The sequence below is a fragment of the Saccoglossus kowalevskii genome, chromosome 15 (assembly GCF_978046115.1).
Source record: "Saccoglossus kowalevskii chromosome 15, keSacKowa6.1, whole genome shotgun sequence".
NCBI lineage: Eukaryota > Metazoa > Hemichordata > Enteropneusta > Harrimaniidae > Saccoglossus > Saccoglossus kowalevskii.
In genome coordinates this window covers 16,707,074-16,731,761 of record NC_140655.1, presented here as the reverse complement: position 1 = coordinate 16,731,761, position 24,688 = coordinate 16,707,074, and the positions used below count along the sequence as shown (strand labels likewise).

Genomic DNA, 24,688 nt, shown 5'->3' with positions numbered 1-24,688 from the left:
ATATCTGTCTATAATTATTTGTTTTAGTATTACTCAACAGTGTGTGATTTTGTTTTGGGTTTACTGTACATTTTTTTTAGGAAAACCATAAATTATTATGTATAAATTGTCATTTTAGCAGCGGTTTCCATAACCCACTGTTAAACACATTTCCTGGATAAAAGAACATATTGTCAATTGTTTAATACTTCTATATATCAAAAAGTAAGAAACTATAATATCCTTTTTCACTATATGTCACCGAGTAAAAATATTAGTTTTATATGAAAAAAAAATCGTAAAATGTTTTAAAACAAACAAAACGTGCAATTTTACTCCAATTTTGTGCACCGTTTTTTTTTCGAACCGAGTACGATGACCCCATATTTTTATTCAATTTTCTTCGTCCTCGTGACCTGAAATATCAAATATGTAAAAATAAAGAAAATAACGTTATTTTTTGTTATTTTTGTGTAGCGTTCTATCTTAACATACGCGTTCATATTGACACAGTGTGACAGCATTCGTTTGTAAATCTCTTACGTGAACACGGCAAGAAACATCACCGCGTGTACGCGGAGAGCGGGTACATGTACATTTCAAGCATTAATCTCATTAGAACGCCTTCACACATTATATTCATTGATTTGTGCTTCTTCCCTTGAGAACACGTCGCATATATATGATCGACATTAAACATGACTCACAGCTACGAGTTTGGCGCTTCAATTGATGTAACAACGTTTGACCTCAAATCATTGGTTACTCGTTGGAAAAATATCAACGGTGCTGCATTCTCCAATGGCACACCGAAAACAAAGATTTACATAGATGAATCGCGGTAAATTCTTGACCACCATAAAGCACGGATTTGTTTACAATTAAATGTGGATTTAATCAACTCTATCCTAAATATGTTTGTTTGAATTGTGATGGGTGACATTATAACCGTTTACTCATCTGCGTGTAGGTCTGTTGCTTTTTGGTGTATTCTGGTCGATCACCGTGGAGCACCATCCAGTGGGAGATGAGGATGGAGAGTTTATACATTCCAGGAATAGCGAAATGTCCCGATCAGCGTGTACCTGCTCTAGTCACTCACTAAGAGTTCAAATACGTATTCAACCAATCACAATGACAGTGTATATCATGGATTCGTAACTATCTACACAGATAGATGGGCAATCATTAACTCACTGGGTCGAAGTTGGGAAGGGTCAAACGAGCGCATCAGAGACAGAATTAACTGAGACGGAGTACGAAAAAAAAACTTACCTACACCAAGAGACAATTCACCATGGGTGAAGATAATAGCTCCATCGATAGCAGCGACCGTGGTTCCCGCAATGACGAGAAAAAGGTAAGCATTAGTCACGTGTTCTACTTTATGGAGTTCGTAGTTATCAGTGATCCTCAGCGGCGTGGTAGCCATTTATATCTACCCATTCCGTGGCAGGCTCATTAACAAAATTGTTATTTCCATTCAGACACTCATTCGTCTCAATCTATCAGATCGAATTGGATATTTGGGTTATTTAATATTTGTTCAATCTGAATTCACTTTTTTTGTGGTGAAATAGAAATTAATTCAACGTGATTCAATCCGAAATGGACGTTTAAACCAGAAGCCAAACTCCAGGGCGAAACTCCCAAAAATTTTGGCTAGTGGGTTGTGATTCACGTTCTCAGTGTAATGCTTCTTCTAACAAAAATCGGCAAGTACAACATTTGATCGGTGTATCTCTTTTATTTGCATGGACTTATTTGACCTTGACCGCGGTCTGGGGTCATCATAGCTTCAATTTCAGCCAAACGACGCTACTTTAGATGTGAGGTGATCGTATCGTTGACTGGCTAGATACGCTACCTGGCTGAGTTGGCACGACATAGGTAGGGTGTGTGTATGCCAAGCCTGCTACACACCCACTACTTGAAAATCATTAAACGATCTGTGACAGCTGTAGCATCACAGTTGTCACGTACCAATAGAATACCTTGTGACACAGGTTATGCAAACGTATATTTATTATATGACGACCTCAAATATAGCGAAATTTTAGCTTGATCATGGAGGCAATGTCATAATGGTTGAGGGGGAGTAGTTGTGGTGGTGCGGGACAGTGCATATCTCGTGAAATAAACATCATCGTCAATCACGGAGACGAGATTAGTAAATCACGATACGCTGCCGTCACATTTTCTTGTAGCGGGATAACATTCAAATAAGAAAGGATACAGGAAGTATCGCTGGGTGTGATTAGTGAGTAGATCAATGACGTCACTGAAATCAGAATTGTCAAATAATAGCAGAGATAATGGTAAGAGCACACTTTCCAGTTAAAATCTTGAAGCGGGGTCTACCTGCGCACAGGGTAGACGCTTGTTTGTAAACAATGACACGCTATGACCATCTGACGCTTGCTCAAGTGACGTCTCCCCCGCTTTAACATACTAATATGCACAGCATGTATTAAAAGCTTTTTTTACACTTCGTTTTTTAAAGAGCGCGCTGACTTATTTTAAATATGAGCTGACCTTTCTATCTACCCAATCTATTTAAAAGTGTGGACCATTGTCGGTTTCGTGGCTTAATATTGCTCAAAATTTACCCCAACAATTTCTTATCTCATCGCCTGAACAAATTTGAGTCACTTGAAGTCTATTCACTATTTACTCCTCTACTGGGTAAAATGTTAGTCACTGGATACATAGATATGTTGTCATGTTGCTGATAAGTTATTTACGACTATTCTGTGTGATGTATTTTTTAGACTGTTGGCAAAGTTACTGACCTGCCTGGTATTTTGCTGTACTTGGGTCATGATTAATAACATGTCAAATGTCAAGACCACACCTCTATTGTAAATATTATTAAGTTAAAAATCTTTATATATATATATATACAATAAATGAATCATGGTAGTTCGAAGTAATATACATGAAAAAAATAACCACAATAACCAAAGTTCGACCCACACACAATTCTTTTTTGTTCATAAACTATATTGATACTAACATTTGGTATGTTTTTTTTTTCTTCGTACGTGCATTACTTCTGATGTTCATGGTTAAACATCACATGGTAGTATGGCTGCCTTTAGTTTGACTCAGACGATCAAGTTGCAGTTATTTAAATGTATTTTTTTTACAATAATTGCTAATGCTGGCTGTACATACCAAACATACCAAACACAACAGTTTATTACATCATGGGACCAGGAAAACGCGGAAACAACACTCTTTAATAAATTTTATATGGAAATTAAATATTCTTGCAAACTTATGTCACAAGAGAGAATATATAAATTAATTAATTATTAGACGATTTATTAGCTTTCGGGCTTATGACTGTACATGTAGTAGCGACTGTTTTATTGGGAAGCTGATAAGATATTCTGATTGTGATCAGGGTGTGGCGCTTCATCGTGATGTGCAATATTACATGTGACACCGTTCACCTTCGACTGGATTTCCAATTCCAGTTAGAGGTGTTCCTATTAAAAATACGAGTGATCTGAAGTTTTTTGTTGACAAAAAACAAATAAACCTGCACCACACGATTTCAACGATAACCCTTAACGTGCATATGTGTTATACGGACACAAATGCTAAAATATCATCCGATTGTGAGTTCTCTTCGACACACGTGAGTAAAACGTCGCATATCAACAACGACACCGAGTACGAGTTGAAACATGTTGCCTGCTTATACTACTAACTACCGTACGTGTCGTGATGCGCAGCTACGCGGTAACATGCTGTAATACCGAGGTTGAGGGGCAGCCAGGATCAAAGCTACTACGTAAGAAATTCACCAGGTTGGCATACGTACACAACAATGCCGTTACAGTGTATACAGTATTTATTTACACACGAGGCAATCGATCTTTGCAAATATTGTTTAATAGTGTGCTTACTGACTGGTGGTGTAAATGGAGACACAATTTTGTTAGCGCCATTTCTCCAACACATCAGAGAAGGAATTCTCGTCGTAAACGGCGACCAACGTGTTCTCGTGCAACTTTTTGGTTTTTCCTTACACTTCTAAGTGAACCCGTGTTCTATGTGATAATGTCGGATATTGACCTCAAATAGTACAATTTTTCGACAAGAATGATAAGTTTTGTTTTATGGTATGTGCAGTTGATGACCTTTGCTTCTGCAGATTGTACGCACAGAGGCCCCACCACACTTGCTTAAAGAGCGGCAGTCGTCGTGCCGCGTCCTGTTCGATATGGGACTCATAGCGACGTATACAACGCGTGTAAAATACATTGTTTATTTACATGAAATTCGAACACGCGCTGCGCGACGACCACCGCGCTTTAAAATATTTGCGGCGTTACACCTAGTACATACTACTCCATTGACACCTGTCTACGACGCTTGTTATATCATCGCGATAGGTTTCGACCGTGGATTTGAATGATTGTTTTAATTAAAATACTATCATCCAAGATTGCGTGAATATCACATTGTATGGAACTGATATAAGATTCGTGAAGTACTCGTTTATCTTAGCTTGTATATCTTATCTTAGAGAGCAAAGTCTGCAAATCGGAAGGGATGAAACATCTACACAGTATACGCCCATTGAGATAAAAAATAAATAAAACGTGTAAATAAGTGTGTTTTGAATCATTATGATGATATTCAGGCTTGCTGATTCTATTGGTTGTTGCCTACATTTGCATTCGATGAAGACTAATAAATTCGTGCAATTGAATCACTTGTACTGTCCATACATTATTCTGTTGTCAAACTGTTTACATTTCTGGTCTTGAACACACCCGTACAATAACCTCATTATACAAGACTTTATAGGTATTCAAATTACACAAATGTTGTGTTGCTATAGTATCCAGTGAAGTTATACTTCCCAGTGATCTGTGCTACTATAATGACCAGTGTAGTTATATTGCCCAATTGATTTCTGAAGCTATAATGACCAGTGTAGTTAAACTGTTTAGTTGATCTATGACGCTATAATGACCAGTGTAGTTAAACTGCTTAGTTGATCTATGACGCTATAATGACCAGTGTAGTTATATTGCCCAATTGATCTATGACGCTATAATGACAAGTGTAGTTATATTACCCAATTGATCTTTGACGCTATAATGACCAGTGTAGTTATATTACCCAATTGATCTTTGACGCTATAATGACCAGTGTAGTTATATTACCCAATTGATCTTTGACGCTATAATGACCAGTGTAGATATATTACCTAATTGATCTATGACGCTATAATGACCAGTGTAGTTATATTACCCAATTGATCTATAGGTATATTGCTTAGTTGATCTATGACGCTATAATGACCAGTGTAGTTAAACTGTTTAGTTGATCTATGACGCTATAATGACCAGTGTAGTTAAACTGCTTAGTTAATCTATGACGCTATAATGACCAGTGTAGATATATTACCTAATTGATCTATGACGCTATAATGACCAGTGTGGTTATATTACCCAATTGATCTTTGAAGCTATAATGACCAATGTGTTATACTGCCCAATTGATCTATGACTCTATAATGACCAGTGCAGTTATATTACTTAGTTGATCTATGACGCTATAATAACCAGTGTAGTTATACTGCCAATTGATCTTTGACGCTATAATGACCAGTGTAGTTATATTTCTTAGTTGATCTATGACGCTATAATGACCAGTGTAGTTATATTACTCAATTGATCCATGACGCTATAATGACCAGTGTAGTTATATTGCTTAGTTGATCTATGACGCTATAATGACCAGTGTAGTTATATTACCTAATTGATCTTTGACGCTATAATGACCAGTGTAGTTATATTACCCAATTGATCTATGACGCTATAATGACCAGTGTAGTTATATTGCTTAGTTGATCTATGACGCTATAATGACCAGTGTAGTTATATTACCCAATTGATCTTTGACGCTATAATGACCAGTGTAGTTATATTACCCAATTGATCTTTGACGCTATAATGACCAGTGCAGTTATATTACTTAGTTGATCTATGACGCTATAATGACCAGTGTAGTAATATTACTCAATTGATCCATGGCGCTATAATGACCAGTGTAGTTATATTACTCAATTGATCCATGGCGCTATAATGACCAGTGTAGTTATATTGCTTAGTTGATATGTTACGCTATAATGACCTGTGTAGTTATATTGCTTAGTTGATCTATGACGCTATAATGACCAGTGTAGTTATATTACCCAATTGATCTTTGACGCTATAATGACCAGTGTAGTTATATTGCCCAGTTGATCTATGACGCTATAATGACCAGTGTAGTTATATTGCCCAGTTGATCTATGACGCTATAATGACCAGTGTAGTTATATTACCCAATTGATCTTTGACGCTATAATGACCAGTGTAGTTATATTGCCCAGTTGATCTATGACGCTATAATGACCAGTGTAGTTATATTGCCCAGTTGATCTATGACGCTATAATGACCAGTGTAGTTATACTGCTCATTTGATATATTGCAATAATGGACAGTGTAGATTTATTGTGTTGTTGTTCTGTGTTGCTATATTGACTCGTGCGACCAGTGTAGTGAAATCTCATTGGAAATAATCCAGCTGAATAACTTAATCCCTGCTATTTAATGAAACTGACAACCAGGTAAAATAATATAATTTTATAACTCTTAAATTAACCCTTATCCGGTCAAGTCGATGTAAACGTACACTATTAAACGATCACATAGATTACAAGATACACTCGGTGTCCGAGCAACCGATATAATTCTCGAAAACACATGTTATATCAGCTGAGAGTAAAAAGCTGCTTACACATCACGTGACTAATTATGAACTAATTATGAATTGTAGAATGGTAGCAAGAATTCGTTGCTTAGATACAAATTTAAATTCATCAAATTTTGTCATTGATTTTTTTAAAGTAACGTTTACAAATGCTTGTTCCACCAACATAAATGCCACTAATATTTCAACAACCAGAAAATTGCCTTGAAAATTGCCATGTTTACCATGTTCACACTAGAAAAAACGTAAGGTAAGTTGCATCCAGTAATTAAAACAATTTTATTATCTTGCTTTCATGCCAGGTTTCATACATGAGGCATAAATATGGCTACACAAGCATGAGACGGGCAAGCACCCATATGAATAACTCTACTTAGTCTTTCCCTTATAACATTGAATGAAGTCCCCAAACCGTACAGCAATGTATTTGAACAAAATTTGGTGGGAAGAAAGTGGCTTAAAGCGGGAGAGTCGTCACCTGCGCATGCGTCAGATGGCCATAGTGCGTCATTGTTCACAAACAAGCGTCTATCCATGACACTTGGGACTCAATTCCCGCGCGTGCGCAGGTGACGATCCTCCCGCTTTAAATCTAGGTGAGAGACGAATCGAAACAATATACTGTATCATATGACACAGTAAGAATACAATTAATGATGGTTTTAATTGGAAATCAAAAACATTGGGTTAATGCACTAATCCCCTATCAAAATACAGGCTAACAACCCATGTCCAAAATGACAGTGTCCAGTGAAACCATTATAAATCTATGGTCTATGGAAGTATATTTAAAACCACAGTCCCTCTATAGGCTGTGCAAAGTGAATAAAAATACTCACTCTTAGGAGCTTATTACAATTGTGGTATATACAATGACTGAGCACAAACGACTATTTGGGTGTATTGCTTGTATTGCTACGGTAGTTTTTTTTTCAATCTAAAACACAGTTTCCTATAGTTCAGTCATGTGACATTCAAAGGGCGGGGGTCGTCTCGCAGCACGTGTTCGAATTTCATGTAAATAAACAGTATATTTTACGGACGCGGCGCGACTATCGCCGCCGTTTAAAGGCCCAGGTATACTATAAATACGCTCCTAAACAATAGGGATTATTTCCTTGCTTGTCACGCTGTAGTAAACAACTCCAGCCAAGCTCCGGTAAAAACGTGTTTTCTCGAACTTACACATCGATTATGTCGTGCCAAAGTGGATGCATGTGACTATGAATATCACAGCAGTGACTGTGTGTAATATTTATGACAATAAATTGTGTACGAGCTGAGATTTTGGCGAATAAAAGTAAAAAACATGAACCGGGGAAAGGGATGCGCGACAAATCTTGAATAATTACTACTGTCAATCAAAGTCACGTGATGTTGGACCGCTGAAACAGGATGCGTCATAGGCTATGCAAGTGATTAACACCATGCATTAGAATAGCCACACCTCCAATTCACACTTGCCCGGGGCAAGTGAATTGGGCCTTTAACACATTGTTGTGAAGCCAGAGCAATAGATTTTTTCTCACAGAGGGCGAGGGAGTATGTAGGGTGAGAATAGGCAATTTGGGCAGCATTTGGAACAGTGGTAGAGAGACCAATGTGCGAGAGGATATTAGAGGGAGCAGCAGGAGGAGTAGTGTGTGAGTGCATATGAAGAAAACAATTCAGAAAACAGTCGTGAGAGTTATCTTTGTGTGGATGTTGTTTATATTCGTACTTCAGGTATACGAATACATAATTAGCAAGTTAGAGTCATATTTTTATTATGATTGTGACGTTTGTCAGACATTTTAGAATATTTTGTATTGAAGATGGGTGTTTGTCAACAATAATCATTTATATGACATTTTCTTATTTATCTTTGCCATTTGACCCAAATATGAGATGCTTTCATCGTTTTAATCGGTGAATATATTACTATAGTATTGTGCAACTTTCTGTGTAAACATTTCAGGTGTGTGCGTGTAAACAGCCGAGGGGGGGCTTGTGAGGTACCAACGTTGTGACGAATTTAACTTTACACCGACCTGTGACGACCCTCACTATTTTCATAATTTATTAATATTTAATCGAATTTAAGTCAAGTTTGCGTAGTTTAGGTTTAGCAAAGGGGGAAGGTATGGTTCAATTTGTGTTATTATTATTGTACCATACCTACCCCTTTACTAAACTTAAGCTTTGCAAACATTTCTATATTAAATCACGGGATTAAACTTAATTAAACTTAATTAAAACGCAATTCTACGTTGAATTGCATTTTAAATGAGTTTAATTAAACTGTGTGCATGTAAACAGCCGTGACACACATGCTACCGAGGATAATGAATTATCAGTCTGGTCTCTTAGTGGCTAATAGGACATGAATATATCACACATTGTGACAGAAAAAGCATTGCTGTATCTTATCGTTATCTTAAAATGGACTTTAATCAAGGAAATAATGAAGTTTGTTGGATACGCTAGTGTCACGTGCACCTTGCGTAAGTGACAATACAGACGTCTATTATTTTAGAAAATCTACCTCTATACTATTAATTTGCCGTGTCGAACTGGTTGAACTTGAAGTAATGGCATTCTTGAAGTTAATATCGAACAAGGACCATATGATACAACAACCACAGAAACACCACCTAACAGTCAATGTAAATAACAAGACTACTAGGAACACTAGGATGGCCGATCTAGTATAAGACATATCTGACCAAGTCTCTTTAGAATTGAAATGCATGAAATATACGTCTATGATATAAAACAACTCGCAGTGAATGAAATAATAATACTATTCCCCTACCATGTGAACACTATAAACAAAATGGTAGTACATCCACAATCAACTACTGTACGATAAGTTCAACATTACTGAAACGTGTTTTAAGAATTTTGGCGATTTGTACTCCACATCTATTCACATTCAGTTTATCAAGTGTTGTAAATTGTTGCGTTCACTATTGACTTATCACATTGCATCACCCAGAGAATCCTTGAACCGATGATCCGATGAGTTAAACACTCACAATAAATTAATGATTAAACCATCGAACTGCCAAGGACAATAGCTAACAATGTGGTTATTTTTTCAAATTGTAAAATTATTGAAATCAATAGAGCATGGCATAAAAATAAAGTATTGTGTTGCCAGGGAACATAATACAGAGATATTACTGTAAAATATTTAATTTCACTACATCGATGTTTTTAGCATTTTCATTAAGTTCAACAAATTTGGCACGAAAATCATTGAGTTGTACGGTTATGTTACATGTTCACTTAGACTGAATTTAAAATATTTTACTCATTAACAAAAATAGAGGAGTTATGGATAATTAAGTTTACAGTAAAACATATAATTTTTTGAGCAGCGCAAAGAAGTAGTGTTATTAAACGGTCCCAACCTAATTTTACAATTGCAGAACTGCACAGCAACCAGCTTGAAAATAAATGTCTAAAAAATATAACATATGTTTCCTGCTTATTTTTAGGTTATATTCAATGCGAAATAAAAACATACGTGCATATGCCCTCGTAGACACGTTTTATGTAAATGATAAGAAATTGAACTCTCTACACAGAGGGCGTTTGTTCCCAGCATGCTTCTCAAACGCCCTCTATGTAGTGATTGGGGAAACTATTATAACCAATAGCAGTAAGGGATTGGTCAGTTACTTCGGCCTAGGGGGGGTCGGCAGATTCCATTTTGCCAGCTGTAAATCTCAGTTGACCCACCCCTATCAAATAAAAAAAAAGTGGGTGATCCCCCCCCCCAACATTATATTTTAAAACTTAAAACATGCTGACCCCCCAAAAAAGAACAAAGAAACATTAACAGTTTTGGCTCTGACATGATTACAAAATGTATTATATGTGCATTGAAAATATCATGGTTTGCCATAATTTTGACATTATTTTTAGCGTTTGCATTTAATAGACCTTAGGAGGGGAGGGGAAGCATAAAGCCAAAAAACGATTACAGAAAAGGCTGCAGGAAGGAGGGAAATCTATGTTGCTAAAGATAGTAAATAAAAGCAAAGCTGTGGAGTACTCACTCGATAAACGCCCTTATAAGATAGGAAAAGAGGATTTGAATCTAGGCGGTTTGAACTCTTTGAAAACTAAGCTGGATTTAAAATATCTTTCATATCTTATAGACCAGGAAAGCTTTACAACCGAAGCACAATCTGTGCTTATGAAAACAAAGAAAACTTTAATTTTTGCTTAAATTTGTGTTGGATTTTGGTATTTTACAGAGCAAAATATGCACAAATTAAAAGTTAAAAAAACAAAAAAAACTATTTATTTATTTGTTCATCATTTATTTTAATTTATATATCAGCATTTTCACAAATTTAACTTTTTTGATTTGCTGAACAAAAACTGTCACTGTTCTTTGTACTAATTGCTGTGTTGTCTTTCCGTCTCCTGTTATAATTGGATAAATCCAGTAAATATCTTATGCAATGGTGACTTCAGACTTTAAATAAAATAATCTGATGTCAGCAGCACATGGACTTGGGATGTGTTTAAAACTTAACTGTATAATTGGGGTTCTAGGCGCATTGCATAATCTGTTAGTTATTTGGCAACTTTAACCTCAAAATATTTAGCCTATAACATTTCTTGCATCAACAAATTTATAGGCAATATAGGTAATAGTTATTAAGAACACATTTGTACGATTAACTTTTTTATCGTTTGTTCTGAAATAACATTTAAAAAAATATATGCATGAGCGCGTGTGAATTGTGGAAAACATGATATCAAAAACAGGGGTCACGCACAATCAAAAACAGGGTAACCCCCGTACTGATCCACCGACTCCCCCCCCCCAAGGCCGAAGTAACTGACCAATCCCTAAATCGCAGTTGTCCTGAATGAAATTCAGAGCGTACCTCATGATATTATTATTATTATGAAACATACACATGCTATTTTTATTCATTATAGGGTAAATTAACAAGTTGGCTTATTTACACGACAAGTGTCATTACTATGACTGGCTCGTTTCAATTTGGTTGGAATACTGGTGTAATGACCGCGCCCTCTCTGGTAAGTATGACGTGAAACTTTTTTATTTGTATTGGTAATGTAGACAGTCATGCCGATAGATAAATATTTTTTTTTAAAGTTATTTAAGTGAGATTGTGGCAGTGATTCTGTAGCTTGCTAAGAAGTGAAATTTAATCACGGATGTCATTGTTAAATGGATATACATTTGCTTTACTCTCTGGACGCTATCAAATAGATACATTATTTTTACCAGTGAGATTACTAGCGAGATGCTAGGTACTAGGAAGAATTATTCGATCCCAACCCCAGCGAGTGTTTAAAAAAGTACATAAACACATTTTCTTGTAGTATATTGAAGACTTCTACAATCAGTCATACACAGACCGGTACGGAGAGATTTCTGAGGACGGCCTTATGTGGCTATGGGCTTGGACGATTTCACTTTATGCCGTTGGTGGCGCCTTTGGTGCGCTTGCCGTGCCTCCCTTTGCTGACATCCTTGGCAGGTTGGTGGTTCACCGCAAACAAACCATAAGTATTTAACAAAAAATAAAAAATAAAAAGTGTTGTTTTGAAAACAAATTAAATCAAAATGTTTATTGCAAGTTGGGTTCTTGTATTGAGGCAATATATGTTTTTTTTTATCAATCGTGTCTGGTTACAGGATTCGTGAATAAAATTATAAGTATGACTATCTAAAATCGATGGAACCTAAAAAGCTTTGTTTAGACCACAAGAATTGTTTAACAAGAAATTTCGAGCAAATACATGGTTGTCGTTTATAGTTATATATTTTTAGTGAAATCAGTTTGTGTTTCTAAAAAATAAAACAATACGTTATTTTGCATATTATCTATAAAAGATATTGAAGAAATACCTACAAATCGATTTCTTAGAGGGACGAAATTATACTGACTATTTGCTCGCCACAAATATAAGTAAATCGATGTTAAATCCCTCGAAAAATATAATTATCAGATCAGGCATATTATGCGTCGATGGCGCAAGAACCCACCGAAAGTCTCGTTCATTGGGTCAATTCTGACCAGCGGATTTATTGGTTCCTTATGGCTAACAACCCTAAATGAACCCATTTCTGTCAAGAAGCGTTCAGTAAAATGAATTCCCTAAGACGTGTCGCTGAAAGGAAAAAACCGTTAAAGATAATCTTGCTGTAATATATTTCACATATAGTGAATATATTCTTGATTGGAAAACAGTTTTTAAAACCGTCACCAATGTGCAATCATCGGTCGACTTGTCACATTGCTATGAAAACCCAGTTGTACATATTATTTATCTATCACTTTCTTTAGCGCTACCACCAGTCCAGAATCAGGACAAACGTATGTTCTTTATACACGCATATTCTTGAATAGTGACATCACGTACAAACGATGCGTTCGAACGATATTGTAAGATCATTTAGAGTCAACAACTTGCGTGTTTAGCGTAGATATTGTAAACATATATTTCGTTGTCAATATCTTCAGCCAAGAGAATCCTCACTTCCTATGCTCTCATTCTTATAACGTAACTGCGAAATAGATTGACTCATTAAAAACATAAACATTGTTAAATAACACAAACAAATAGTAAACTGATTCGCGCTTGTCATAAAATGGGCAAAGAATGAAAACATATCACTGACGGCTCATAAAAAGTTATAAACATTTAAATAGTTAAAGCCAATCAAAGAATGGCATGTACATTGCCAAATATTACAAACACGCCATAAACAATTCACAATAATATAATTGCCATAAAAATATAAAAATGACATACACACTGCCAAATATTACAAAAATACATATAAAATAGAACGATGACACAATCACAATAAACATGAAATATAATATAATACAAACGTATCATATATTTTGCACAGACAGACCCAAATATGGCAATGACAACATTATGAATACAGAAACATTTCCAAAAATGCAGACACGTAAAGATCATTTTATAAATGTGTCATGAATTTTTTTTCAAAAAGGCGCACAGCCGGATAACGCAAATAAATTGTTCTGACACTATGCTCTTCAAGCGGGAGGGGTCGTCACCTGCGCACGCGCAGGAATTGAGTCCCAAGCGACGATAACAACGCACACTAAAAATGCAAAGGCGTAGAATGGGTAGACGCTTGTTTGTAAACAATGATATGCCATGGCCATCTGACGCATGCACAGGTGACGATTCCCCATTTTAAAGCGGAAGGGTCGTCACCTGCGCACGTTAACGCACGCTAAAACGAAAAGACCCATACGCTCGTGTGTAAACAACTTATTGGCACGTGTTTAGTCATCTGCCTATTCGCGATGACGGCTTCCCGCTTTAAGATATCCAGAACCTATAATTACCCGTAGGATGGGTAATTGATGGCCCGCTGTGATCATGAAATATTGTCATCGTGTAGATTGTATCGAAGTTTATAGATTGACTATTTTATTTCTATTTCAGAAAAGGAGGACTTTTATTACTTAACGTATTTTCATTATCTGCCGCGTTGATGTTTGGTTCTTCATACAATTCCCATAACTTTGAATTGGTTATCATGGGACGAATCGTCATCGGATTCTACTGCGGTAAGAAATAGTTGATGTCCTAAACTGTATAATCACTCATGTCACGTGACTGCTAAATGTTTTCTGCATGAACACCTGGGACGTTCAAGTTTTTTTGTTTTTTTCACGCGAACATTTTGGACATTTCACATTACTGCTGAAGTTTATCACACAAACACTTTAAACGAATGTAGATTTTCACTTCCCACGTGACTACTGAAAGTTTTCCACGCCGGCGTCAAACTTAGGGCATTCAGACTTGGATAATTCACATGACTGCGGAAGTTTTTCTACGTGTACACTTGAGGCTTTCCCGTATTAACACTTGGGACATTATACGTGAGTCATGGAGGCTTTTCACGTGAACACTTGAAATATTTCACATGTCTACTGACGATCTTTCATATGCACATTGGATGTATATCTCATATCAATAATCTTTTAAATATAATGTTAGATGTATGTTTGTTCCCGTGAAACGGGGAAGGTCTGGGCCAACCAAATACCGGGTCGGGAATGCAGCTATATTTGAAGCAGTATGTTGCCACGCATATTCTCTCAACACGTACCGAGTGATACAGCAAGAGATAGATGATCTAGGAATGTGAATGAACACAAAAAAAAAACATCTAAGAAAGTTATGATTTGTTGAAGCCATCACTATGTATGACACGAGATTTATGTAACATCGATGCAGTTGTACTGCTTAATAATAGATTCGAGCCACCTGCTCTCCACCTGCCAATTGAAACGGGTGAATAGAAATGTACTGCGAGAGTGAATATTTAATTGTACACTTTGCTTAAATTTGTGCTAAGTGCATAACTAAGAAAACTGTACAGTCCAGTTTTTATTTTCGTTCACCCGAGAAGTGTGAATTTGACTTAATATCAAGCAGTGTCAGAAACGATGGTGGAGTGGTTATCGTGTTTGCCTCGCACCAGGGAGTTTCTGGGTTCGATACAGGTGATTGTCCGTCGTCGTCTGTCAATTGCATTATTTTACTTCTTGAAAACTACCAGTCGGATTGCCACCAGCTCAATTACTTTGATACATAGTGCTTAGGTACCTTGGGTAGATCTTTGTCAGATTTGTTCATTTCGTGAAGATATTTTCAATTCTCTATTATTGGAAAATATTTTTTTCGACTACCAGCTCAATTACTTTGATTCTTGATCTGCGGGTACTTGGGTGGACCTTTGTCAGATTTATTAATTTTGTGACGATAACTTCAGTTTTCTGTTTTTAGGGAAATAATCTTTTTCATTTTTGGTGAAAATACAGAACACCATCAACTTTGGTTTGAGGAAGACACTCTACAAAGGCAGAGGAACCAATTCGACCATTAGGTCGCTTGCATTTGGAAATATTTTCTAATTTTCAATTACCCATTGAAAAACGAAAAAAACAACAAACGACCGATCCCAATGTTTTAGTGGACGCGTACCGCCAGTATATATTTGGCAATCAGCCAATGATTGGAGAAACCCTCAAAGACTCATGGGTAATATGCACTACAAAATGGTTTCTATAGCCAATGAAAGCGTCAATTTTGGATTTAAAGGAAAAGTCAATTTATAACAACAGTGGATATGATGTCACACTTTACCCACAATCCTTTGCTGGAGAATCAAGATGGCGGACAACATAATACTGGTGAAAAGTTAGATATCTATAGAATGAAAAGTGATATATAAAAACTGTAAATTGCATTCTCCTACATTTGTGGAGCTCTTTCCTTAAAGAGCATTATGTTGTTTGGTTTGACTTCCCCTTTAAATTAAGCACTTACGGTGGTAAATGTTTTTCATATAAAACATTCATACTTTCATGAAATCCATTGAAAAAATCTATGCTTAATCTAACAGGAGCTGCGAGTGCCATTGTACCACTATTTTTAGCCGAAATTTCACCGAAAAATTTACGAGGTGCCGTCGGTGTGTGCCATCAGTTGTTGATAACCCTTGGTATATTGATTGCCCAGGTAGGTCCAAAGTTTCTATGATGTATTGCATGGGGGCGCTCGTTGACAAAACGTTATGTGTGAATCGTCTTCGAATCAGTTGCACAATATGATCCAATCAAATACTGTCCGTCTGGGGGCGACATTTGTTTTTGACCCTTTGAGAGCGATAGTAATTTATGCGGATCTATGTTTTTGTTTCACTTTAGTACAAATATCTAATTGTTATGATGGGTTATGTATCAAATTCAGCATTATTTTGAATTCTGCGTTTGTTTCATAGTATAATAATATAGCTCCTTTAGTTTAGTTTACAATGTTCTACATACTTAGTTAGTATCCAAGTATATGAGTTTTACTCTTGTACGTTAAATCCACTGTATTGTAGGTGTGTGGTTTTTACTGGCTCAACGAAGATGATAACTGGCAAATATTGCTTGCGTTAACTGGTGTATTTTCTTTGGCTCAATTAATCTTCCTGCCATTTTGTCCTGAGAGTCCTAGATGGCTGCTTATAATCGATAGAGAGCGTAAGGCGGCTGAGAAGGGTAAGTAAGGCAGTGTAGCGTGGCGTAATGTAACGTGGCGTGGCGTAACGTAGGCAGTGTAGCGTGGCGTAATGTAATGTGGCGTGGCGTAACGTAGGCAGTGTAGCGTGGCGTAGGCAGTGTGTCGTAGGCAGTGTAGCGTGGACAGTGTAGCGTGGCATAGCGTAATCAGCGTAGAGTGGCGTGGCGTAGCGTAGGCAGTGTAGCGTGGCCTGGCGTAGCGTAGGCAGTGTAGCATAGGAGCGTGGCGTGGCGTAACGTAGGCAGCGTAGAGTGGCGTGGCGTAGCGTAGCGTAGGCAGTGTAGCATACGAGCGTGGCGTGGCGTACCATATGCAGCGTAGAGTGGTGTGGCGTAGGCAGTGTAGCGTGGCGTAGGCAGTGAGTGTGTCGTAGGCAGTGTAGCGTGGACAGTGTAGCGTGGCATAGCGTAATCAGCGTAGCGTGGCCTGGCGTAGCGTGGCAGTGTAGCATAGGAGCGTGGCGTGGCGTACCATAGGCAGCGTAGAGTGGCGTGGCGTAGCGTAGGCAGTGTAGCGTGGCGTAGGCAGTGTGTCGTAGGCAGTGTAGCGTGGACAGTGTAGCGTGGCATAGCGTAATCAGCGTAGCGTGGCCTGGCGTAGCATAGGCAGTGTAGCATAGAAGCGTGGCGTGGCGTACCATAGGCAGCGTAGAGTGGCGTGGCGTAGCGTAGACAGTGTAGCGTGGCGTAGGCAGTGTGTCGTAGGCAGTGTATCGTGAACAGTGTAGCGTGGCATAGCGTAATAAGCGTAGCGTGGCCTGGCGTAGCGTAGGCAGTGTAGCATAGAAGCGTGGCGTGGCGTACCATAGGCAGCGTAGAGTGGCGTGGCGTAGCGTAGGCAGTGTAGCGTGGCGTGGCGTAACGTAAGTAGCGTGGCCTGGCGTTGCGTAGACAGTTTAGCGTGGCGTAGCAATTATATTGCCCGGGGGGGCTACTTCCACATTAAGTGGGTAAGGGTGTGAAGCCCACCTCTCGAAAACCATACTCACTTCTAAACAATTTTTTTTTCTATTTATATACCCACTTCTAAACACAAGTGTTTTCAGCGAAAAAAAAAAAAACCCCAGCTCACAACTTTCGCAATCAGTGAGCGCATCAGGGCAATGCATTTTATTCAGCCTTTTCCAGTATTTAGCTTTGAATATAAGGATCTGTGAAAAAGTAAATAATGCTACACATTTCTAAACCAAACCATTGATAAACGGCTACCCACTTCTAAACAAAATAACATGAAATGACACCCCAGTCGGGCGGCACATACCCGTATTGCCCTTCTATGCAAGTAGCCCCCCCCCGGGTTATATTGTAGCATGGTGTGCTGTACATACAATAGTCCGGTAATAACTATACAATACTAGATAATCTGATTGGCCAAACATGATTGAGCAATTTATCAAGTTCGTATCAACCCCCATTATTTTCCGCTCCATATCTCATCTTTGCTATGTTATGTTATTGTAATCACCAACATTGAATAATACACCAGTAAACTCATTAATATATGCAGATGACATGGCTCTCATATCCATTACATCAGATGGACTTCAACAAGCTTTGAATGAACTTGAACAATATTGCTCAAATTAGCAACTTAAAATAAACATATCTAAAACTGAAATTGTTATTTTCAATAAATCACCACTGCAAAAAAGATACTTTTTTACTATTGGCAACCAATGCATTAAATGTAATAAACAGTATATTTATTTAAGAATTATTTTCAGTTCAAATGGTAATTTCAATGAGGCAACAGCCAATATAGCAGAGAAAGCTGGAAAAGCACTTTTTGTTATGAACAAAATACTATGAGATAATAAAAATATTAAACTTTCTTTACATTTATTTAACGTTTTTATAAAACCCATCCTTCTATATGGATCAGAGGTATGGGAATAAAGTTTCATCAACAACAAATGGGAAAAATAACGATAGAAAAAATTCATTTGAAGTTTTGTAAGCAAATCTTGCAGATTAACAGGACCTCATGTAATCTAGCAGCAAGAGCAGAATTGGGGCAATATCCTCTTTTAATCTTTTAATTGACATCAAAAAACAAATTATAAAATATTGGCTGCATATCGTAGAATTACTAGATGATGATCTAACTAAACAGGCATTCTATTAACAGAAAAAGTCATCTATATCAAATAGTTGGTTCATTAATCTTAAAATCATATTACAGGAAGCGTCATTAGAATTTCTTTTGAAAAGAAAAATCCTCAAAACACAAACAGCAACAATTTGTAAAGTTTTACAATCAAATTTACGAAGCAAGTATGTGAACAAGCGGAGAACTGCTATATCAAATGAAAATTCTAAACTTAGAACATATTCAAAATTTAAAACAAAGCACAATTTGGAGCCTTATTTACTTAATAATTTGAATGGTGAAAATAGAAAAATGTTCACTAAATTCAGGGTTAGCGACCATAGTTCAGCTATTGAAAAAGGCAGACATTCTATCCCAAAAGTACCAATAAATAACAGACTTTGTCAATTTTGTAATAATTGCATTGAAAATGAGATCCATTTCCTTTTAGATTGTCAAAAATATGAACAGCAGAGATCTCAACTGTTACATAAAATTAAAGTTCCGGCTGACAATAACATTTCTCGTTTCACATATTTACTTTCACATCAAGATAAATTAGTTCAACAAGAAGTATCAAACTTTATTTTAGCTGCGATCAAAATTAGAGATTAGATTTCTTTAATAATTTATTTGTGTATTTATTTGTATACATATTTATTTATTTGTGAATTTTAAGTACATTCCTTCCAGTTAGTTTCAAAATATTGTCTTGTTAACAAAAATTCTTTATTGTTGCAAACACCCTATGTAACCTATTCCTTTTTACACGGAAACAATAAAGTTCATTCATTCATTCATTCATTCATTCATTCGTTCATTCATGCATTGTAGCTCTTCAAAGGTATCTTGACGAGAAAGACGTCTCGTGGGCTATTGACGAAATGATCGAAGAATACATTGAAGAATGTAAAGAACCCAAAGTTGGGTTTAGCGGACTATTTACCAACAAGAACTACCGTGAACCATTGATCATCAGCGGATTCGTCCACTTCTTTCAGCAGTTCTCGGGAATCAATGCGGTAATACTCATTTTACTTAGTTGGTGACATAATAAAAATACCACGAAATAATCTATTTCTAACGAAATATGCTGAACCATTCATATTATTCTTTTACGTAGATATTTTTTTATGCCAGCGAAATCTATTACATGATTTGGCCCAATGATCCCGAAGCGGTAGACCTTGCTACAGTCGGTACAGGAACTATCAACGTACTCACCACAATCGTTGCCGTAAGTATAATAGCCATATAATCAGTTTTTCTGTCTGTGTTTGTCACAGAGTCAGACAGAGTACTATGTCAGAACTTACCCTCGTTCATATCCAGTTCATGTCCTAGCTACTCGCCGTGTTTTTTTTTCCACAGACTACTCTGACCATTTCAGAACTTATCTTATGTTCATATCATGTTCGTGTCCTACTCAACGTGTCTGTCACAGAGCACCTCTAGCAACTAGTTCATTGCATGATCAATCTGAATGTATTATTGTGATTTTTTCATTACCTCGGTAGGTGTTTGTTGTAGAAAAAGCGGGAAGGCGGGCGTTATTACTATATCCCTATATGACAATGGTTTTCTTCATGGCGTGTGTAACGTTTACGCTGAGTCTTGCGGTAGGTAGTCAACTGGTTACTCCCCTATGTAAAAGACTTGAATTTCTTGCTTTTAATGGGATCTCGTTGACCATTTGCGTCAAAGTTCTTCTGACGTCAGTTAAGCCACTATTTTGGTACAGTGACAATAGCGAGCGGCATCGGAGGTGCCAATAAACGCCATTGAATACCGCTAATGAGACAGCGGACATTAACTGCTAATGAGACAGCGGACATTAACTGCTAATGAGACAGCGGACATTAACTGCACTCGACAATCCTGGCCATCAATAGATAAGTAGTAAACATTACTTGCAACATGATTGGAGAAGGATGGATTGTAAAATAACATTGGGCGTGAGAATACAATAATTAGAACGTGTGTTCCAAATCAAATGTAAGGACAGAGGATTAGTACCAAAATCGTAGCACGTCTAATTTACTTGTCGGGAACTGTTATACTTCACTATAAGGATGGTACCAAAATAGTAGCACGTATAATTTACTTGTCGGGAGCTGTTATACTTCACTATAGGAATGATACCAAAATAGTATCACATATAATTTAGTTGTCGCGGACTGCTATACTAAAGTATAGGAATGGTACCAAAAGTAATAATAAATAAATAATAATAAATAGTTATGATTATCGTACGCAAGATTGCGCAGACGACAGTTACCGATCAATGGTGTACTCAATGTATTTACATATTTTTTATTTCAGAATCCTTATGAAGACGATGTTTGGGATTATTTGGCCCTGTGCTCTGTATACGGATATATAATTAGTTTTGCTATAGGACCAGGTAAGGGGCAATAAACCCCATTACGTCATTACAATGCTCACGATGAATATATAATCTGGATGGTTGAAATACATACTTTACCTAAGCTAAGAATGAATATAAATTTTCCAGGCGCAATGTAAAATGATCACTTTTTCGGAGTACAATATCGAATCCGCCATTTTGTTGTACTATTCTGAAGGTGACGGTGTAAAGTTACTGTACGAATTTAAAAAAAAAAATAATAATACCTTACCTCGCAGTAATAAAATTAAATCATTCAATACTGTCAGGTAAACCATTGGCCTAATTATATAATTTTTCTAATGCACCATAATTTGAATATTTTTTTGTCAAGGGCCTATACCTTTTGTTCTGGTGGCTGAATTATGGTCACAGGGACCCAGGCCCGCTGCCATGAGTTTCTCGCTCCAAGTCAACTGGTGGTCCAACTTCGTCGTCAACTTTTTCTTCCCAGTGTTTCAGGTGAGCTGACAATATAACGTACTTTCTAACCAACTTAAAATTTTCCTATAGTATGGCAACCGCAAACCTATTTTCTTGATTTGTATAAATATTTATAAAATTCAATGGCAGTTAAATCCAATCAGACAATCGATCAGCGTCTCGCGAAATGTTATTCCATCAGCCAATAGAAACCTCTCTAAGTTTTGAAATTTTGAAATTTATATAAACAAATGAAAGGATTGGGTTTGTTGTGACGACAGTATAATACGTCTGTTGCTATTTAAATTTTTCCAAATCGACATTAATTAATCACATTACGTCATCCTTGGCAACGTCATTTAAAGCGGGAGGGTTGTCACCTGCGCATGCGTGGGAATTGAGTCCCAAGCGATGATAACAAAACACGCTAAAACCGCACAGGCTCATGGGTGCCTGTTATTAAACAATGACACGCTATGGCCCATGTGACGCATGCGTAGACGACGACTCCCCGCTTTAAAACAAACGCTATTGTATTTCAGGAAACTCTTGGAGAATACGTCTTCACGATATTCATGGTGTTTCAACTATTGGCTGTGTGGTTCCATTACTTCATGGTACCAGAAACGAAAAATAGGACATTTGAGGAAATCACTTCGCAGTTCAGGAAAGACGCAATCTATGAAGATGACCTCGCTATTATCGAAATGGCAGAACACGAACGGGTCAAAGTTGATTGAGACATGACTTTGCATGTGCAAACGAGTATGAAATCAAATATTGAGGTTTCGTTTACAAGTTCATTAAATTTACGTATAAACCCGAACTATCGGCACACTCACTGCACAAATGAAAAAAAGAAATATGCTACACCGTATTTATGACAAATCAAACTTATGATACTTGCTACAAGCACTGAAAAAACTGTGATAAGAATTGTTATCAGTGTGGCAGAATCATTGTATTCTACAATACCACCATTTTTCCCGCCAAAATTTTAATGCAAAATTTTGAACGTTTTTATTTTTCTATAATTTGTTGGACAATTTTAGACCAAATGTGCTTGATTTTACTACCATTATGCCTAAAAAAATGTGGGGTTATTTTGTAAAAAGTGCCAACATGGCTAAATCTTAATAATATCTGTAATTGTCTCAATATTTTAATTTTACAAATTTAATATCTAGTACACTATATTAGTTGTTCGTGAATGCCTTAGAAAGAAGACATTTTAATAGTTTTGATATTGTAAAATGCTTTTTTTTTTAACTAAAATGTATTTTCAATGAAAAGACATTTTGACTGTATTGCATGAAGTTTATTTTAACTGATTTTTGATTAGTTGAATGTATTTTACTGGATTTTAATTTCGCTGATAGATTCCTAATGAATTTCAGGTAAAAATATAGTACTTTACAGTAGGTCGTATCCAGATACAAAACACGCTAAAACCGCACAGGCTCATGAACAATAGCGTATTGCACAGTCTTTGTCATTATATTAACCAATCCTCGGGGGCGGACATCCGGGCATTTTCTACCGCCTGGCAACCCTCGCGGTGAAAACAAAGACCAAAAACTCGCAGAAAACGGTACTTTGTGATGGTTGAGAGTCCCCTGAACAGTGTAATAAGATTAGCCCTACGTGTGTAACATATATGAATTTGGTTGTTCAGGATTACTTCAAAGTTGAGTTTGTGTTGTTTTCTCGAGTTTTCACCGGCGTTCCACAGCAGCGCGCACAAAGCCCATAGAAATACGTGGTACAGTGATGCGCGTCTTAGCAACGTAGAACGTCCGTGACGTAGCTCCGCCCCCGAGGATACACATTGGCATTACATATTGGCTAGGCTCGGGCATTCAGTTTGTTATCCAAAGTTAATATTTTTGTTTTCAAAGTCATTAGTCCAAAAACAACAATTTTATTATAGTATTTCTTTCATCTTATATGCTATTTTTCATTCCATATGAACAGTGACGTATACAAAAAAAAAGGTTTGTGTTGGTAGGTGATTTTGCTGTAAATATTATAAGCCTAAATTCATATAATCAAACAAACAGTATAATGCATTTGGGGGTTTCTATTTTAATGTTCATCGCAAAATTACAGTCATGGATAATATACTATACTTGCAAAATAACTAGACTAATATAAATCAATCTTGTTTTTTTATATTTGTCATTCATGTTTTTAATAAATCATGCAATGATATATAGTTCATGTATAGTACTGCGAGTTTTTTACACGTGTTCAACACGAGTATAGTTTATGTTCAGTAGTCATTACATTAAACGTGTTCAACATAAACATAGTTTATGTTCCTGTAATCGCTACATTACACGTGTTTGACATAAGTATGGTTTATTGTTCAGTAATCGCTACATTAAACGTGTCGAACACAAGTAAGGTTTATTTTCAGTAGTCATTACATTACACGTATTCAAAATAAGTATGGTTTATGTTCCTGTAATCGCTAAATTACACGTGTTTGACATAAGTATGGTTTATTGTTCAGTAATCGCTACATTAAACGTGTCGAACATAAGTATGGTTTATGATTCATTAATCGCTACATTACACGTATTCAAAATAAGTATGGTTTATGGTTCATTAATCGCTACATAACACGTGTTCGACATGAGTATGATTCGTGGGCAAGTGATCGTTACATCACACGTGTACACGTGCAAGATTGTAAGTCCGTGTAAAATGTAGATGTTGAGATTGTTAACACATAAATGACATTTTTTCATTACCATGCTTGTTATTTGTGTTGATATTATTGTTCTCAAGAAAGAATTTACTCTGAGAAGTGTCACACCTATATGTAAAGTAAAGTTATGACTAATTATCGCTAAAGGCGCAGTCACACCATGACGTTCTGGCTAGCCTTCTCTGGCGTTTGA

The 24,688-nt window shown here is 36.7% G+C and overlaps 1 protein-coding gene across 1 annotated transcript; it reads left to right on the top strand.

Moving 5' to 3' along the window:
* The first annotated feature begins 1,163 nt into the window (after positions 1–1,163).
* On the top strand, positions 1,164–22,645 carry LOC100369773 (solute carrier family 2, facilitated glucose transporter member 1-like). Its single transcript, XM_085508307.1, has 12 exons — positions 1,164–1,339; positions 11,705–11,806; positions 12,116–12,273; positions 14,228–14,352; positions 16,200–16,315; positions 16,683–16,842; positions 19,787–19,974; positions 20,076–20,189; positions 20,470–20,571; positions 21,275–21,356; positions 21,694–21,821; positions 22,325–22,645. Exons 1-12 carry the CDS (start codon positions 1,277–1,279, stop codon positions 22,520–22,522), a joined length of 1,536 nt encoding a protein of 511 aa, XP_085364433.1. The 5' UTR covers positions 1,164–1,276; the 3' UTR covers positions 22,523–22,645.
* The last annotated feature ends 2,043 nt before the right edge of the window (positions 22,646–24,688 follow it).